Below are 21,095 nucleotides of genomic sequence, written 5' to 3'. Positions count from 1 at the left end.
CAAAATCATTTTGACGTCATTTTGATGTAATTGTGTTCACTGGGATAATATAATATAATAAAAAATATAATATATATATATAATAAAAATACATTTTTATGTATTATCATCACAGGGATATTAGTATCGAAAACTGGATTATGCCAGCAGTGTATGCTGGTCACTTCAGATATTTGATCTGGGTAAAACCACCATGGGCAAAGCAGTTACCTGATGGAGTATTGGAATTTTTCATCGGTAAACATAAAAACACTGGTACTATAAGGTATGTTTCTTTTTGTTTATTCAATTATCTTATATTTTTCTTTTTTTATGTATATATACGTATCCGCACGTGCACGCGTGCACATATATATGGGACATTCCATGTTAAATCGACCACTTTTGACCCCGATCCCTTTCGATTTTGCTGAAACTTTTTAATCATTTTCAACTTTAAAAACTGCTTTAGGAATTTAAAAATTTTTTTTACCCAACCCAAAAAAGTTATGAATTTAAAAAAAAAATGGCTTTTTTTTTGTTCCAATAGCCGTAGTTTTGTCAAAAATTAACTTATCGGGACGTTTTTTCCCTAATTTTTTGTTTTTAAGTGTACTTTTTGAAAAAAAATATTTTAAATTAAATTCTTTAAGAAATTTCATTTTTTTGGATAAAATTTTGTATTTTTCAAATTTTTGTATTTTTTATATTTTTAATTAATTTTTTCTTTTAAACTTTGATTCATTCTGAACTCAATGCATGCCTTCTTCACATGGGCCGACAATTCTTTCTATTCTTTTTTCTAATTTAAAAATTTTCTTTTTATTTTTTCGCAATTGAATATTGTTTTCATATTAAAATAAACCTAAATAAATATTATAAATATTTTTAAATCTATTTAAAAACCTTAGTTTAATTATATGCTATCGAAAATTATGATTACAAAAAGATTGCAATGAACCATTCGTCAATTTTTCAAGTAAATATAATTAACATTTTATTTAGATTTCCTTGGTCGCTTAAATAATTTACAGAATAATTTAAGAAATTATTTTATTTTAGAACAATATACTGTCCGTGTAAAAATTATTTTAGAAACCAATCTTGTTAATTAAAGCATCTTATTTGAAAATAAGTTTATACAGTCCTTTCTCATTTGCATTTATGCGTCGTATAGATAGTAAGGGTGCTGAGACGTTATTTAAGTAATCGTAAAGCATTTGTTAGGATATTTTGTTTTCTATAATTATTTTTAATTTGTAAAATTCTTGGTTAAAGAAGCACAAGAATCAACACACGTGGGTAGATACTACCACATGTTATTAAATTAGGTATAACAAAACGTAACACTTGTTCTTCCTTGGTGAGATAAGCATGATAAAATCATCGTTATGTGGTTTTACCTCTTGCACTAGTCGTTGTATCTTATGAACTTGTCGTAACATAAAAATTAAATATTATATGTTACCCCTAACAACATGAGTATATTGACTTCCTTCGTAAAAAATACTTAAATTTCCTTACATTTTATTGGATTTTTGATCCAATAATCATATTTTGCTCTTATTTTTATTGAATTGCTTGCACACTTCGAAAATAATACATGCTCAGCTGTAAAAATATGTGTATCATACTTGGTTAAATTTTCTTTAGTGAAGGAAGTGAAGAAGAGGATGGTCTTCGCGCGCAACGAATGTAAAGAGAATGGGGTACGGATAACTAAAGTAGCAAAGAGAAGCCGACTTGGTACGCCGGTGGTCATGATGCACTTCTCTACTGAGTCTTGAATTATGTTTCTCGAATAACTATAGATATATGTCCGTGTACAGAGAACGAGGTACACAGGATTATACTGCTCACTAACAGCTATTCATCTTTTTCACCGGAAGACATTTCGGCTACATTTCGAATTCTTTAACAAAGTTTCTCTTGATACTTGTAATATGTGAGAAGCTTTATTAAATAATTCGAAAATTATATGTCTTAATACTAATATATAATATTTCTATACTTATAAGTACATTCTACATATTTATATCATGAAAATTAATATTCGGCAGCATAATCACAGCTTGTCACTTTATTCTGACACATTTCTCAGCTTATATAAACAATTCAGACATTTGACTCGCTGTAATTTTCTTTGTCTAAACCGGGTTCTTATTTGGCACTTAGTGCACGGAGTTTCTCTTTGACATATTTCTTGGAAAATGTAGTCATCTTGATGTTTGATCATAATTTTCCATGATACATGAAAGAAATGTCAGGTGTAAAGCTAATGTTCGAATGGTTCGTAATTTGAAATTTAATAGTGCCGAAAGTACTTGGGGAATTGTGTTTAAGTATATATATAAAGTGGTTTCCTGTATTAAACAAATTTCACGTGTCGCGAAATCATATGGAAATAAAAATGATCATATGGAAATGAAAATGAGAATTTTCATTTAATTGAGCTGCTATTACGGTTTCTCTTTGTCCTTGGGAGCTTTTTTTATTTTGCCGTCGAAGAAAGATAGAAGCCAGTAAGTTAGAAGAAAAATTTTAGGGTTACAATGGACAATGGCGCAATAATCTACAATAGAGATCCTCTTGGAGATTCCGTACCGAATGAATAGGGCATTCGGACAATCATCTCGTAAATTTGCTTTCTTACGCATCTTTTTTCCCTCCACACCCCATTCTTATCCTTCTTCGTTTTGCGTTTCGTGGTCCTAGAAAACTGTAAGATCTAGAATCGTCTCCTTATGTGAAGGTGTTCAGTTGGGTGTCTTCTTGATCTCGTAGTATACAATTCCTATCTACTTTACTTCCTTTTCTGGAACACATTGCTACTGTATCTACTTTAGTAAATTCCAAAGTACTTGAAACTTGGATCGTTTCAAGTGGGTACTGCTGACTTGGCTATCCTTTTTTAGATGTTCAGTGTCTTTTTTATTCATCGACAGATTCCAGGAAGATACGAAGTTAATCATTTATAAAATATAGACCTTACTGAAATTCAATATTTGTTATTCTTTATACTTCCTGATTTTACACTAATCGTCGTTATTCTTAAAAGGTATCAAACCATCTTGAACCCTTTGACATACAATGACTAGTCAGACTAGTCATTCGTTTCATGGGCCACTGTAGACTTTGACGAGTTTGACTTGTCAAATGCTTTTTTCGGCGTATGCCGTGCAGTTTACAATTAGATTACATAGTTGCTTCACTCATGTGTCGATTCTTGTTTGTTTATAACGTTCGAGATGTCCCATATTTCATACAGTAAAGAACTATTAAATTATTATTTTTTAATGTTATTTAGACATTAATTATCAATAATTAACAATAATCATTTAAACATTGTTTATTGTTAACATTAATCTAATTAATAAAAATCAAAATTTCAAAATAAAATGTACTCTTTCTCAGCTTTCACTAACTGTTCAGTTGAGTGAAATTAAATAGTACTTTTCAGTCGTATCAAGTTCCACTTAATTTATATGTCAAGGGATTAAAGATAAATATTTTTACGTAGGAGATTTTATTTAAGATATCCAATAATGATACTTTTTAGAATGCATGGAATGTGATTACAGGAAGGCGTTCTTATATAATAAACCTTCTCTATTCTTACGGCTAATTTCATACCGGAGATTTTATGCATTCTTTAGATTTCTGGAAAAACAACTCCGATACGTGTGGAGTAAGCGAACGAGCGCAACGTATTTCCGTGCTTAGTAGTAAATACCTGTCAGGCTGAGACAGAAGTTGTATATACCGGTATTTTGAATACCAGTATAGTAGAAGCTTGTTGCTAGCTTTCGCTAGTGTTGCGATCGCATAAACCCTATCCAACGTTTATCCGTCGTACACGAGAGTGGTGCGCCAACGTAAGCAGTTCGACGAAAAAGTTCTTTTTAAGGGAGAAATCGTATGGTATTGGCGCCAGAGACGGCGACCGGTACAATCTGTCTTAAGCTCCTACTCCAATAAGAACTAGAAGTATCGTTGCTATCGAAAAAAAGTGCTATTTCGTATAGGTCAGAAGAATCCGGTTTAACCGATTTCTCATTGGTTTTTAGGAATAAGATTGATAGAAAATATTTTATCGTTTCTACAAATATCGATTGAGTCTTGAGAAACATCGTATTGTATTCTGTTTTCGTATACTTCCTACTTTTCTGTATTTGCAGGAAAGAATTTTTTTTCATTTTTTGATTGTAAGAAAGTGCCCTTCTTTCAAAGAATTTTTGATTGATATGAGCAATGAAATACGAGTAATTATATTTACGATATTTATAATAGATTACACAAAAAATACTTTATGTATAGCAACTGTAAATTAATACAACTATTGTTGTGCTCTCTGTTTTTTTTAAGCCTCGGATGATACTTCTGTCAATAATTTTGACGTCTTGTATAGTAAAATATTGCTTTCCGTTCTAGACATGCAAATAACTATTATCTTTAATAATTTTATTTTCACGACAAACGCTTCGCGATTAGAAAAATATTGTTGATGATATTACGTGTAGCTTTTCACGTTGGCACCTACTCATGATCGAAGCCGTTTCGGGCGTAATCGTTTTCTCTCTCTTTTTCTTTCACACGCGTGTCTGGAAATTTACTTACTTACTTACGTACTTACTTACGTGCGATTGCTTATGGAGTGCAAGAAAGAAAAATGTACACACCGGTATCGTGCTAAATAAACGTGGTTACAAATTAACCAACATTCCTATTTCTGTTCTTTTTCGTGGACGTTCCTCGTTCACCGGCACGCTGTTCTTGGCTTAACGGCTCACCACCTTTCTCCTCATCAATCCTGTTCGTTCCTATCGATCTCCCTGCTTGTCGACTTCGACTTCAATACTTCCTCGTATCTCGAATAACTCTAGCTTAACCGCAATGAAAAGCAACACCTTTGTGCATGCTCCGTGTTCGCACGCATACAGATATCTTACCTCCTTTCGATTTTACTAAATATATCGTAATAACGATCAAACAAAAGGTTACTTCTGCGTTTATTAGAATAGACAAATGGTTTGCAACGTTGATTATAGTATTCTCGTAAGCCCTTCGATTGTTGGGGTCAATTGCTTTATCTAACGTTAGTTTAATTGACAAGAACTAATGTTCAACGAACACGAAAAGACCCCATTAAAGTTCCATCTACTCGTAGATATTATAAATTTCAACGGTCTATCAACATGACATAATTATATACCCCTGTCTTTGATTTTAAATCCAAACAATTTAACATGACGTATATTTCAGAATTGAAAAATTTTAATCGTACATTCGTACAAGTTATAATCTCTAGTAATATGCCATCAAATCATCCAATTACATTCAAATGAAGAAAAGAAATTTACATGGCTTACGTAACACCTGTGTTTTTTATACTATAAGGATAACATTTACCATTTTATAAATCTACAATTGATTCCGAGTCAATCTGCATACGGGACGTATCGCGTAAGATGAGATCTTGCGTTATTCACGTAAAGTTACAAGATTTCTAAACGAAATACAATCGGCCGTTGGCCAATAACTCGATTTTCGTAGCATCCAATGATCGTCGAAGATGTTTCTTCCCGGAAAGAGGTGGCCCAAGAAACGGCATTAGAGTAGGAGGACAGTTTAATCGTAGTGGGAGAGAGATTGCAGTGGATGGTGAATGCAATCGTCAGCCATCGGGCCTTCTTTTCTTGCCTGTTACAAGGTACTACGACTGTCGTCACTGAAAGCGGAGGTGGGCCTTACTATGAATGAAACGCTATTCGTCGAATCGATGCTTAGCGATCTTTTCAAGCGTGGGAGTTCAGGCTTAATGCGCGATATGGGCAGGTCTCTCCATATATATATATATATATATATATACGTATTTTTATACTAACATTTCGTTACATGTCCGACAAGCTGATCGTTAAGGACCAAAGCGATGCTTCTCCTTTATTTAGACTATATTATCTTTATTTCGAGTTACGTGTGCTCAATGTACAAATTCGTGATCGCGTGCTAATGAAGAATGAATTTTCCAAGAAGTATATAGAGTTCATACGATGTATAATAGATTATAGAGTTATGATGGGAAGCGTGGTGGAGGACGGTAAAGTGGAAAATATAAGAGGGCGTAGCTTTAGAAAATGGTAGGAGAGAGATCGAGGCAGGTCAGGGACAGAAAGTTTAGCGGCAAAGGTGGCACAACGCGTTTAAAGTCGCCCAGGAGCGTGGGTACCGGTTGGCATATCACGATCGTCGCCAGACTGCTCCACATATATCGTCGGTTCTTGGGTGAAAAGAACAAAAGGAGCCGCCACTGGTATGGACCAATGGGTAAATGCTAGTACGGGCACGACATCGACCTGAGGAATTTGTATTGACCCTACGAATATCGAGTTTTAAGTCTCGATTCTCTTACTTCTCTTTTACCCAGCACCTCTACCTTCTACTGTCAATTGATTCGTTGCGGTTGCCCCTAATTGACTGTTAGTTATGTATCACTGCAACGCCTTGGCCATCGAAGTCGAGTCTTTATCGAATTAATTATTGCCGTGAAGAGTACTTCCGTTATGTGTCGTGAACGACGAAAACTCTCTTGTTTTACGGATCATTTTATTGCTTAATTATTTTAAATTCAGCGATACGTAAATAAGGGATAACGAATAGCGGTTTCGGACATTGAAGGGAAAGAAAGGTCTTGAGTTAGAAATTTTCCTCAACGTTCTTTTGTTTCTTTATTTGTTACGTACATCAGCATAGTAGTAACCGCGGAAAGTATGAGGAAATACATGAAAAAGTTGATTTATGTCGATGTCGCTCGTTATAATCATCTCGTGGGCGAAATGCACCGTCTTGAACTACTAGAGTAGCTGTCAATATCATTTAGTAAACGTCAACTCTTACGGAATTGTTTGTGGCAGGCGCGTATTTTGAGTACGTTCTCAATCGGATCGTCGATGAGAAAAATTCGATAGAGAAAAAGTAAAGCGCGACCACTGGAATAATAATTAGAGCAGCATAGGCTGGAATTTAGGCCGTTGGGTCCGATCAGGCATGCACGCTCAGCCGGAAGCCTATTAGGCTGGAATTTCATAATGGGGGAGTGTCCGTCGAATGCGGTATCGATGAGTTATGCAACTTTCCCTTGTTATCGTGAATACGTTCGCGAATTAATTACTCGCGTGCCTCTCGCACGAATTTGCCGATTGAATCAGGCAAATTGAAGTAAAGAAATTTGTATTTTTCAACGTTATGTTTTTATATAAGTTGTCAATGATTTTATTCAAGTATTTCTCCTGTTTGTATTTGAATATTTATACGTATATAGGTAGATATCTACTATGTATTCTGACAACTCGTATGCACGCTCGACAGACTTTAGAAAAATACGTGCTTTTAAATGTTGAAAGTCTGTTGAGGCTTAGTGGACTGTCGTAAAACGCTCGTTTACTTTTGCATAATGTCATATCCGGTTATATAATAAACGTAATACGAACGGACTCGCCGAAAGTGAGTCGGCACGTTATGGAACAACGTTCGATGCGACGCGCAAGATAAGAATCACTCGAAGATAAATTGAATAATTTCATTAATACATTTTCGATGTTATATATACGAGACATGTGTACATATTTATATATACTTATAATCTAAATTCGATGCGTATTCCTTGACTTTGCGATTAAACCGTATATGGAAAAAATATTATCATTATCTTCATCGAATTGACCACGCTCGGGGACACAGGAAGCGATCGAAAAGCAGCATTTGTAACTGCAGAAGTAATTATACGAAATTGTGGGCTAACACGCGTACATGAGCTCTGCAAAGAATCACGCGATGATCTTTGGAACTCGAAGCAGATGTCGATAAATTTCATTGCTCATGTACCTTCTTAAACCAATTTTTCTACGTCATTAGGTTAAGCTCGACATGAACAATACGAGCAACCTATGAGTTGTTGAGTCGCCAATGATGAAAAATACTGAGCTTGTTTAATCTTTTTTTCTTCACAAAAAACGATCATTTAATAATAAACAGAGAACTCACGCATAAAAATTTCGCATTTATTTGCTCTCCTCACACTTTCCCGATTATCTTTATTAGTTCCTTTGTTAATTCCACATGGAAGTCGACGAAAGTGGTAGATTTATTGCTGCTGCATTCGAAGAATCGTCGTTTTCTTTCTCTCTTATCGCATGTTATGCGAAACGATAGCTAAAGCATGTTGGCGAATCGTATGGGGTATGTTCTCGCGATACGTCGTTATGTTTGAATAAAAATTAAAGTATAATGTGCAGAGGCCTACCTGGACGTTAGGGCTATTCGTTGAGTGCACATTTGAGAGCGTCACGCCGCAACGAGTTTACTACCTGACTTTAACAGCGAGCTCGCTTTGTCACAAGTAGCCTTGCAAGGCTGATACCGGTTCGATGTATGTCCACGCGTGGAAAACGGCAATTTTAGTTCACCGCAGAAAAATCCCTTCTTACTGGGACGAGGGAGAGCATGGTGGAATAGAGAATGCGTGGTATTCGGTGACATGTATCGCTCAAAAGGGGTGAACAATCCTATTTTTGTTTTCTTTCTCGTTGTTAGCATTCTGTACGATCCAAAAGGATCGTACGGTAATTGGTAGTATTCAAAATTCGCGCGCGTCCACCTCCATCAAAATTCTAGATCGATACTCATCGTGAGCATCGATCAACCACCAGTAACTACCGAAGCGCCCCTCTAGCTACCCCCACCTCTTGCCTCCCCACTTCTCCATCCGCTAGTCCGTACGCCCTGCTGGGACGGTACAAAGGGACATTCTTCCTATTTCTTTACCGGACGCTTACGAATACACATCTTCACGGATTATAGAGGCCACAGTGGACAAGAGGCCTTAAGAATTCACAAAGGACAACGAAAGATCACCTTAATCTTTAAGTCTTGTGAAGGCAAGCCTATTCGACATCACAACCCTTAAGGTCGTGATTGCTATAATTCAGGAGAGCGAGAGGTGAGATCTTTCCATTATTATAATTTCTATCGACGGTATTTTTCCCACGTGGTTACACCACGTGGTAGACTTTTCTTGTTATAATTAAAATATATCCAGGGTTTTTATGCCGCAAGGCTTTTCCCTGACGAGCCAATAAAAAAGGCATTGTTTCTTTGTTTGGCTCAATCAAGTGTTTTATTTTACACCTTAATCTAATCCTTTATTCTCCACTTCATAGCATATAAGTAATGATCAGAGGAATTTTCATTAAAGAATCTTTTGGTCAGAACACATTCGAATCCCGTTTATTCGCAATACTCCATCGATTATTGCTCTTTGTTATCTTTCCTTTTCATCTTTTATAATAGTTAATTCGATAAAAAAAATATTTCGTTGATGTCGCATTAACTTCGATTTTAACGCTCAAACAAGTCAAGTCTCATTGCAATAGTTACCCTTACGAAACTTTCTATTTTTATAAGGCTCCCGTTATATTTTCTCGTGTTTACATTTGTATCTTGTTATATAGACAGCATTATGACATATATAAGGACACGCCTCGTCAATAAGAACTAAATGAATGCATATATATATGCGTACATACATACATACATACATACATACATACATACATACATACATACACCTGCGGCAGAAGAGAAACTGCTACCAGGCGCGTCTCCCCGAGCGGATGGGAGAACGCTCGCTGTCCCTGGTTGACACTTAATCTCTTAGTTGATGAAGTACAGCAGGTACAGCGGGTAGGAGCCAAGCAAAATAACCAAACAAAATAAGCTCCCGTGGACGAAACTCCCCCTTTATGGGTTGGTCACTCTAACTGACCTAGCAAGACGATCGGTCCCTGCTGTAACTCACTGGGAGTGTCCGGAACCTGTATCGTAGTTTCCGACGATGCAGGCCACGGCTGATGTGAGCTTGCTCTGCCAAGGTGTAAGTTGCAGCAGTGGATCAGGAGCCAGCCACTTCGGGCCTTGATCAGGAAGTACGCAGTGAGTGTTAGAGTTCGGAATCTTCACCGCCCCGAGCGAGTCTAGTCCGTCCGTGTATTCCGGGACTGGCTAAGTGTCGGCTAGGCCTCAGGGAACTGGGGTAGGAGTATTATCTCCGAGGGTACACCCGTTCCTAGTTATGACAACCCGCTCCACTCCGTACGATGCGCTGGTAAATCAAAAGTATGAGTAACCCACAGGAAACAAACAAGAGTGGAAACGGGCTACGCGCCCAACAAGCAGCGATTGACGCAAGCGCTGAAATGAAGCGCTCGCAAGCGCTCAAACGCCTTGGAAAGCTGATCAGTGAGCTGAATGATTTCGTCCAACCAAAGGTCAACATTCACAAAGAGATAAAATCTAAGATGACTGGTATAGCTAACGCCCTTCAAAGGTTTGAGAAGCTGGACGAGGAGTGGCGCTCATCATCGCAGCGCATTCCACTTGCTACACAGGAGAAAGCCTGTCAGGCTGGCGTCGTGACTGACGAAGCAATAGACACCGGAACTGAAGGTGATGGTGAATCAATCGCGGAAGACAAAAGTGAACCTAGCAACAAGTCAGGTAAGAGAAAAGATCGACCTTCTCCTGACCCAACAATCAACCAAGTAGTGAAGAAAAAAGATATGAAGAAAAGCCCTCCACAAGGAGCGGCAGTGCAAACCAGCGAACAACCAAAGGCGCTTGCTTGGAAAAGAGTACAGTCTAGGAGGGAACAGAAGAAGGAAAGGAAAGAGCAACTCCTGAAGCAGTTGCGTGATAATCCACCACCTGAGCCTAAGCGAAAAAAACAACGAAAATTCACCAGAGCGGACGCATTAATAATTCGGCCTGTTGAAAAGGCGAACTATGCTGATATACTGCGCCGAATAAAGAAAGAAGTCCCCAATGAGCAAGTCTGCGATACGGTTGATAAGATCCGCAAGACCAGAGACGGAGACATGCTCATCGAGCTATCTAGAAAGAGCACTGACAAAGGACAAGCTCTGCAAAAGACGATCCAGAGTATCCTGAAAGAGGAGGCCAAAGTCATCAGTAAGGGCCCACAGGAGCAATTAGAAATCCGGGACATCGATGACACAACAACTAATGATGACATCCGGGAGACGTTACAGGAAGTAGCTGGAGATAGCTTTGAGATACCGGAAGGAGCTATCAAAATCAGACCAGCCTACAGAGGTACCCAAACAGCGCTAGTGACACTACCGATAACAACAGCGCAGACAATACTCGGAGAGAGAGGCAGGATCAAGATCGGCTGGTCGAACTGCCGGGTTAGAGTAGTGAAAAAACCACAAGCATGCTTCAAGTGCTGGCACTATGGACACGTTGCTGCCCAGTGTAGAAGCGGAATAGATCGATCAAAGCTCTGTATTAAGTGCGGACAAACTGATCATCTAGTAGCTAAATGTCCTAATGAAGCAAAGTGTATGTTATGTGCTGAAAAATCCGGCTCAACAGATACTGCCCACCGGGCTGGTTCTAGTAAATGCCCGGTTTTCCAAGAAGCACTTCAGAAGACAACGAATAAACGAACATGAAGATATTACAGCTTAACATTAACCACTGTGAGGCTGCACATGACTTGCTTCTGCAGACAGTGCGTGAACTAGGGCTTGACCTGGTGCTAATAGCCGAGCCATATAAATGCCTTAAAGGCCAACTATGGGAAACGGACACGACCACCAGGGCCGCCATTTGGTCTTGTGGCAAGCTCCCATTTCAGAGCGTAGCTAACAATTGGAATGCCGGCTTCGTAGCAGTATCAGTAGATGGAGTTCGCTTCTATAGCTGCTACGCACCACCTAGCCTCTCTATTGTTGACTTCACTGATTTTCTGGATCGACTGACAGAGGACGCAAAGCAGTATCATCCAGTCGCGATAGCCGGCGACTTTAACTCCTGGGCAGTAGACTGGGGTAGCAAGCTTACTAACGCACGAGGTAAAGCGCTACTTGAGGCTTTTACTGCATTAGACGTAGTCTTACTCAACAGTGGTGACACACCAACCTACACCAAAGGAGACGCAAGTTCCATAGTAGACCTCACGTTCGTCAGTAACAGCCTCGCGAGAAGTAACCTCAACTGGAAGGTGCTGGATATCTACACTGCCAGTGACCACAATGCGATTGTCTGGGAAATTTCAAATGACCGGGATACTAGAGGAACTAATAAGTTACCTAACCACATTCGGTGGAGAGTAAAATCTTTCGACGCGAGTACACTGACGACTGCCTTGGATAATGGCCCGATCACCGCTGGATGCGTAGAAGATCAGACTAAAGAACTTATGGAAAGAGTGACCGAAGCCTGTGACGCCAGTATGCCACGAAAACGAGGCATAAATAGAAGACCCGCAGTGCACTGGTGGAACGATCACATCAGCGATCTTCGTAGAGAATGTCTCAGGAAAAGAAGGATATCACAGCGTGGCTTCCGTCGACCTAACTTTGCGGAATTGGTGGCAGAGTATAAAAAGGCCCGTCGGGAACTGAACAAAGCCATCAAGGATAGTAAAAGACGCTGTTGGAAAGAACTCGTCGAAGAAGTGGAAAAGGACCCATGGGGCAAACCGTACAAGGTGGTCACGGCTCACCTGAAATACCAGCCAATGCCGTCGCCTACATGTCCGCGGCTCCTAGAGAGGATTGTTACTGCACTGTTTCCTCAACAACCGGTATTCACCGGCCAGTTAAGGCAGCTAAATCCTGAAAACATTCCAACTGTCACGGAAGAAGAACTAATGGAGGCTAGTAACCGCGTCGGGAATAACAAAGCGCCGGGACTAGACGGAATCCCTAATATTGCCTTGAAAACAGCCATAAAGGCAGCACCAACGTTATTCCTGAAAGTTTACAACACGTGCCTCAAGGAAGGGACATTTCCTCGGAAATGGAAACAACAACGACTGGTTCTACTCCCTAAAGGAAAGAAGCCACCAGAAGAGCCGTCATCCTACCGCCCACTTTGCATGCTGGATACAGTCGGTAAGATATTCGAACGCATTATTCATCAAAGAATAGAAGCAGTTGTGGATCCACTCCTGGCGAACAACCAGTATGGATTCCGAAAAGGACGATCAACCCTGGACGCGATCAATCTGGTTGTTACTACGGCCCAGGAGGCAATTGCAGGAACCAGATGGAAGGGTGGTACGAAGAAGTACTGCCTGGTGGCGACGTTAGACATCAGAAACGCCTTCAACTCTGCTAACTGGGACTGCATTATGCAAGCTCTCCAAGAGAAGAACGTGCCAGGATATCTACGTAAAATAGTAGCTAGCTACTTCACGGATAGAGTCCTGAGATATGACACAAAGGACGGTCCGAAAGAGTACGAAATTACCGGAGGTGTTCCGCAGGGCTCTGTTCTTGGCCCACTGCTGTGGAATATCATGTATGACGGGCTTCTAAGGCTAAAGATCCCGAGGAATGTTAAACTTGTAGCGTATGCGGACGACGTGGCCGTAGTGATTGTCGCTAAACACCTGGACGAGATTCACCACATGTTTGATCTAGCATTCCAGCAAGTTAACCAGTGGATGGACACAATGAATCTTCAACTGGCGAAACATAAGACTGAGGCAGTGCTTATTACCAGCAGAAAAGTGTTAGAGACCATCAAGCTTAAAGTCGGCGAACAAGAAATCACATCACAACCTTATATCCGATATTTGGGAGTGATGCTTGATGCCCGTCTCAACTTTAAACAGCAAGTGGAACACGTCAGTGCCAAAGCATCAGTAGTGAGGGCAAGTCTCGCACGATTGATGCCTAACGTCGGAGGCCCAAAGCAGAGCAGGAGACTACTGTTGGCAACTGTAGTCACATCAGTGCTTACGTACGGAATACCCATTTGGACCGATGCGCTAGAATTACAAGAAGCATGGAGAAAGGCTGGACCAGTATATCGTCTGAGTGCCCTAAGAGTAGCTTGCGCCTTCCGCACAATATCTGAAGAAGCAGTGTGCGTCATTTCTGGAACTCTACCTCTCAGAGTCCTAGCTGAAGAAAGACGGAACCTTTACCAACGAAGGAGGTCAACAACACTAAGCGCAGAAGAACTCAGATTGGAACAAAGACAGCACAGCATCGCACGATGGCAATCTCAGTGGGATGCCGCAGAGAAGGGTAGATGGACGCATCGTCTCATACCAAAGATCGACATTTGGCTGAACCGGAACCACGGTGAGGTCAACTACTATCTAACGCAGATGTTGTCAGGACATGGCTGCTTTCGGGCTTACCTTCACCGCTTAAGGCATGACGATTCTCCGGAGTGCCCGTCCTGCCCCGGAACCAATGAAGATGCAGAGCACGTTTTTTTCGAGTGCTCGCGTTTCAATCAACAACGTGATGAGCTGGAGAAGATCCTGAAGAAGACAATTCAACCAGAGTCAATCGTAGAAGCAATGCTGTTTTCAGAAGCTGCCTGGAATGCAACGAACACTTTTGCCACAAAAGTGCTTACAGAGCTGCGTTCCATCGAGAGAAAAAGAGCAAAAGACAGAAGCTAGAAGGAAGAAATAACATCTTAGCCACCAGAAGGAAGAGCGACATCTAATTCCTCCCCCCGCGTAGAAATGCCTTACGGCGCACCGTGGGGGATCAGAGGATAGAAGAGAAAGGGGTTTAGGGTTTAGTGGGTAGGGACGTCAGCGTCGAGTTTAGTTTGACGCTGCGCCGAGTCTCCACATATCCAGGCCAAACAGCTATGCCTAGAATCCGTAAAAAGGATTCCCCCCCCTAAGGGAAAAAAAAAAAAAAAAAAAAAAAAAAAAAAAAAAACATACATACATACATACATACATACATACATACATACATACATACATACATACATACATACATACATACATACATACATACATACATACATACATACATACATACATACATACATACATACATACATACATACATACATACATACATACATACATACATACATACATACATACATACATACATACATACATACATACATACATACATACATACATACATACATACATACATACATACATACATACATACATACATACATACATACATACATACATACATACATACATACATACATACATACATACATACATACATACATACATACATACATACATACATACATACATACATACATACATACATACATACATACATACATACATATTTATATATATATATATATATTTATATACTTAGGCGTGTGTTTAAGCTCGGGCTCACTCGCCTACCGAGTTTTCTTATCGTACTATATCTATATCACGAAGTCGACTATGGAGAACCGTGAAAGTTTTCACAGACGGCAAACGATCCTCCATCACAGAATTATATGGCGGATTATCTGTTCGTGAGAGACGTCGGCACATCCCTGAAAGCGAACGCAAGTACGGTTTTTGATCTCACCGCGACGATTTGTACCCACGATCCACGTAAGGAGAACGTGCCTTGTCCTGTCGAGACAAGAGTCTAACTTTCTCTCTCTCTCTTTTTCTGTTTCTCTTTCTTTTCCTTTCTCAATCCTTTTTCCTTTCCCGTTCGCTCGTCCGAAGAAACAGAGAGAGAAAGAAATAGAGATAAATAGTGAGAAAGAGAGAAAGAAGAGGAAGAACTCTAGCAAGTCAGATCTGCAGTTGTCTTTCAAGCTCTGACAAATAGTCGCTTGAGTCTTTTCCATGAGTGAAGCGAGAAGATAGTCTACCTTGAAAGTTTCGATCTTCTCTCGTGCGAGAGTTTTCATGATTTTTTTTTATCCCCTCCTACGTGATCGGCCATGCGCATAATTGACGTTAGGAAGTCCTGCGTCAAGTGCAACCGCGTGTGAGCGCACATTCAAACGACCGTTAAAGAAGAAACAAGAAAGACGACGGCTCACGCGTAGGTAGTCGATGTTTCTTTGGAAAACGGATAAGATCGAAGCTGGGAATCTTATTTTTCTCTTTTCTCTTTCCTTTTTTTTTCTTTCTCTTCTTCTCTTCCTACATGTAGTATACGACGATCTCGAGGTTACCAAAAATTCATCGACGTGTCGTAAGAGTCAACTTGCGAATGCTTGGAGAATACTCCAACGAGTTTATTTATTATCTAGTTTTACTGCGCAACGATAGATTATAAAGTGCGCCCGGAAGGCACTGTAAAACCGAGACTGGAAGCGAAGCTTGCTGATTGGCCTTTCGCTCCTTCTTAACTGCTACAAGTCGATTTGTCTCTAAGGCGAATCAATCCTCGTTCGTAAAACAGGTGATGTCGGTTGTTGATTCGTTGACAACCTGGCTTTAATCGGTTAGATTAGTTTCTTTTAAAAGAAGAAGATTAAAAATAAATAAATTAAAATATTATATACTACTTACTTATTATCGGTACGAAGAAGATCGTCTTGGTCGTGATCTTTTAAATCGATACACAAGGAGTTATAACGAAGATCTTTTCTGTAAGAACGCAGAACTTTCAGACGCGCGCAACTCACGCACGCAATTCAGGCTTACAACTACCGCTCTAGCACTCTACTAATAAATTCCAAATGGACCAAAATGATTTACGATCGTCCTCTCGTTGCGAGTGTATTAGGCTGCGTTGTAAATCTCAAATTCCTTCTGGTATGGTTCGGCTGCCGTAACATACCGGTCGGTAGGACGAAACGAAAATCACGACGTGTTGAGACTCTTTCTGCGCAAGAAAATGAGAGACGAGCGAGAGGTTTTCTTTATGCGAAATATATGATGGAGATACTCTCTTTTTTTTTTCCTTGTACGCAAACATAACTCGCACCCATTCCAAACGTTTGCTGAAACCGAGAGAAAGAGAGAGAGATGATGGATCGCCAGCTTATTTGGTACCCTTCGTTCCTCAACAATTTCGTAATATCAGAAGCGCATAATTTTCCATGACATTACGAGTCGCAAGATCGTCCTCAAAAGCACGAGATTCATGAGGATGTTAGTTGGATGGACAGGATTTTTGAATCCTTTTCAAGAGTCTTGTTTCGTGATACGCTTTTTTGAAATTTAACCAAATACTTCGAGAGTATCTCTCAATGAGTTGACGTTGAATCAAGTAGCACTACAGGAAGTAGCTACAAAATAAAGTACCTTTTATTTAATCGTTTACCATCGAAGAGGAATTGAAAATAGAGGAGTTATAATTGATTCCACACTCGTGGAATCCATTAAACTTTTTTGCACTAGTTTTAATTCACGATTATGGTGTCCGTTGTGTAAAATACGCGATGCAGTTATTAACGTTTGACAGGTTCCGTTGACTGCTAGTTATATGCGTTCACTGCGACGCGAGTCTACGTTTAGAACAACGAAGATGACACCATGTGTCTCTGCTGTTCTCTTGCAACGAAATTTATCTCTGGCATACGCTCTTTTTGCATTCACTGGCTTATGTGATTATTTATGAATGCCTATGGTCTCTTGCATTTTATTGCGAACCCAGCTTGTCGTCGTTCACATAAATTATTCTAAAATCTGCATGCGTCATCGTTGTGATTTACTAATCGGTTAATGAACCTAAAAAATTGTTACATTATTGCTACGTTCTTTGATTTTAACTTTTCCCGTCGCGAATTTATCGACGTTAATAATCGCAAGAACTCGTGTTCGAATGATACCGTTAAAATGTTTGTGCACGATCCGATTGATATTTAATTACCTCGTAAATTAACCCGATCAAATATTCAATCGCGTTCATTCCACAAAAAATAATCGGCAGGTGAACGTGTGTGTTGTATCTATTTAATTAAACGTAGACCAAGTTCATATAAAATTTTTCAAAAATTTCGATCGATCGTTCGTGTTCTACCATTGCTGTAATGTTTAGTAATTAACCACCGATTATTGATAGTCACCGTGGCTCCGATTAATACGAGTAGAATATTTCTCTCATAAAATCATGAAGTATTATTGCTAATGAATCAAATGCGTAGTATTTTAAACCATGTCTCGTTTATTAATAGATCACTGTATGCTTCATACTTTTGTAATTATTATTAATTATCAATTAAGCTATCTGCTTCCAAGTTCTTTTTTGACTTCGTACAAGCTGCTGGCTTAAAGCTTCGAGATGATAATGATTAAAATCTCAAAACACGTAGGAATAATTTTTATTCTTTTTTTCCTTTTTTAATTTCTCATACGATAATACTGGAATATACGAGGAAGACGATTTCAGGGTGACCCACCTCGATGTCGGCACTAGTTGACAGTCCTTAGTAATTAATTGACGACGCATTGAAGATTCTTCTAACGGATAAAGGAGACGGTCTTCCTGATAGTTCAACATGAATCTACGTTAGTCACGTGATTTGAAATTGGATGGTACTCCATCTATCTTCCAGGAATCTCTCTTCGATTATTTTTTCAAGTCTTTGTACGACCAGAACTCTCGTATCTCTTTAAGAAATCGAAAACGATTCCGGTTTATGTTAGTTCTGCACTCGAAATAACGTTCAATCGTTGCTCGAACTCTTGGTTTAATAATCGTGGCATCTCTCGTTGAACATTTAAAAACTTTAGCTATCACGTTAAAAATCGTATATATGCAATGTTCGTCGAACGACACGTGAGTAAGAAGAGAACGAGCAAGTACGCGTGTAATCGGTATAGCTCGAGAAACGATCTCGGTTTATTATTCTTTCTTTTTACTGTTCCTTTTTTTCTTCTTCTTCTTTTTCTGCAAAGAGCAAACGTGGCAGCAAAGGTTTATAGAGAAAATCTCGAGGTATGTATATGTATGTATTTGTGTAATATATATACATATGCGAGCATTCTCGTGGGCGTTGAGACTGCCAACAAAGAAGTGGATCGATGGTTGCTCAGAAAACAATCCATTTTATCACGCGAATCAACGTGATCCTTGCGAAACGAGCTACTTAGTCCAGTCAAAATAGCCCTGAAATCGGGTTTTTGAGCTATACGGCTGAAAAAATATGGAAATTATCAGAAAAATGCGTACAATACTGTGGGCAAAGTAAAAAAGTTCTCAACCACCGGGAAAGGGGTGAAAAAAATTAAAAACTACCCCAAAATACGATTTTTGGATTATATGTTGAAAATATCAAAAAAAGTTTCAAATAAAAGTTGTAGAGCATAAAATTTTAGGCCTATCTATATCAGACCATTTTTCCCCTAAAACGCACCCTTTCACCCCTACGACGGTTCAAAGTACTCAAAAAATGAAAATTCAATAAAAAATATAAAAATTGGACTTTTTTAAATTTTTTTTTTTAATTATCTTTAAAAAACTACAAAGAATAATCGTAGGGAAACAAAAAATTTTCTTTTTCATCCCTTCTATTAAAAATCAAGGGGTGAAAACGGTTTTTGCTCGATATTTCGCTTAAAACGGGTTATTTAAAAAAAATTTCTTTTTCATATGAATTTTTAATTTATTTTTTAAATTTTGGTGTTGAATTTATATTTATAAATATTTACCTGTAGGAAATATCCCAATTTAAAGACAGGTAATTACTCCCTTAGTCCTACGCCTTTGTAGAAAGAAACAGAAAATGAAGCTATCCTGCTCTTACTCATTGTGACGTAGGTCGCCATGGCACGCATGCGCAGACTCTTAACTTCCATGCGTGCAAGAGAGATAGACAACCTATTGTTAGCTTCGTCCAAATGTAAACAGTGTAACACGATAGAAAACTTTTTCTTAAATATATTCTCTTTTTCTTCTATATTCTCTATAGCTCGAGAGTCTCGCCCGCATCTGTGACAGCATGATAGATTTTTGAAAATATCTCAAAAAGTAAGCGAGATAAAGCGATTTTTTATTAATTATGTTTTGTAGACAATTTTATTTGCTACAAAAAAGGTTCAGTACTAAAATATTTTATCTTCCTCACTTTTCGAGATATATTAAAAAAATTAAAAAACTATTCCCACCTTTTCTTACATTTTTGAAAATATCTCAAAAAGTAAGCGAGATAAAGCGATTTTTTATTAATTATGTTTTGTAGACAATTTTATTTGCTACAAAAAAGGTCCAGTACTAAAATATTTTATCTTCCTCACTTTTCGAGATATATTAAAAAAATATGATTACTCTCTTACCTGATACTTTTTATTAAGTTTCACCACTGACAAGGACAGCGCAAGGTCTTGCCCTCTCGGATTTTGTTCAAATTTTGCAGGATGATAGATTTTGCTTACCTTTTTACGAATATATAGTGTTATAGGAGCCACTACTCAATATTTTTTGAGATATTTGCTATTAAAAATGCTTATGATGCTATCTAGTGTTTAAATTTACTTCTGAAGTAAGCAATGGTATATAATAGGGTTAGGATAATGACAACGATTCGGCGATTCGTTCCAGGAGTGGGCCGAGTCTTTTAGGGTTCGAATCTTGGGAGGTAAATTTTTTTTTTTTTCTATTTTTATATGTAAAGATACATAATAGAGTTTAAATATGTTGAAAATGAAATGTCTTAAATGACTAGAAACCTTATAAGAGTTTTTTTTTTATTAGAATTTGTATATGTTCTCAATTCTCACTATTTTCAAAATAAATATCAATGATTTTGAAAAAATACTAAAATATCGAGACAAATTAATTTTTTTTCGGAATCAGAAGTATGTGTTCTTTGGCATCGATATGTTTATTGCAGGGTACATTCAGATTCTCACGTAGGTCTGAATCACTGTTTACTCTCTATTCTCACTTGGGAAATGCTTTTATTGTTTTGTAATAAATATTATTCTGTACATATGGGGCATTCCACGCCAAATCGGACGGTTTTAAAAATTTTTATTTTTGATTTCCGCCATTTTTTGGTATCTTTTAGTACCAACTGAAAAACCCTTCCTCCTAAATTGTGGCATTTTTTGATCTGCCGTTCCAAAGATATCGAATTTTCAAAAAGCAGCTCTTTCTGTGGTTTTTAGCCTGTACCTTTTTTAAAACTCATCCAAATGAAAATTACCATTCTACATAAAAGTTTTGTTTTTCAATGTACTTTTCGAAAAAAAATTCAAAAAAATTATTTAAAGTGTCTTAATACGTAATTTTCGATTTTTAAACTTTAAATGGCATTTTTTAAAGTGAGTGCATATTTAGATTTTCTTCATAATTTTTAAAGCAAACCTACTAATTTTACGTTTTAGGCCGTGGGCCTTC

The 21,095-nt window shown here is 38.3% G+C and overlaps 1 protein-coding gene across 7 annotated transcripts in view; it reads left to right on the top strand.

Moving 5' to 3' along the window:
• The window catches only part of LOC107072771 (misexpression suppressor of ras 6), a 217,544-nt gene that overhangs the window by 4,288 nt on the left and 192,161 nt on the right, over positions 1-21,095 (top strand). For 6 of the 7 annotated variants that reach the window (XR_016178273.1, XM_089177503.1, XM_015332965.2 and 3 more), the window contains exon 3: positions 116-265. Coding sequence is in view for 6 of the 7 variants with exons in the window: in XM_089177503.1 (XP_089033629.1) it covers positions 116-265 (150 nt within the window). In the remaining variant the exon portion in view is untranslated. Of the gene's footprint in view, positions 1-115; positions 266-1,632; positions 2,117-21,095 lie in introns of those variants that run through there. The other variant, XM_015332963.2, reaches the window with a different exon arrangement.

This window comes from Polistes dominula, unplaced genomic scaffold (assembly GCF_049000335.1).
Source record: "Polistes dominula isolate Pdom_NZ unplaced genomic scaffold, Pdom_raw_medaka contig_24, whole genome shotgun sequence".
Lineage (NCBI taxonomy): Eukaryota > Metazoa > Arthropoda > Insecta > Hymenoptera > Vespidae > Polistes > Polistes dominula.
The sequence above is the reverse complement of the archived record's forward strand: the minus strand, read 5'-3'. Positions and strand labels throughout refer to the sequence as shown.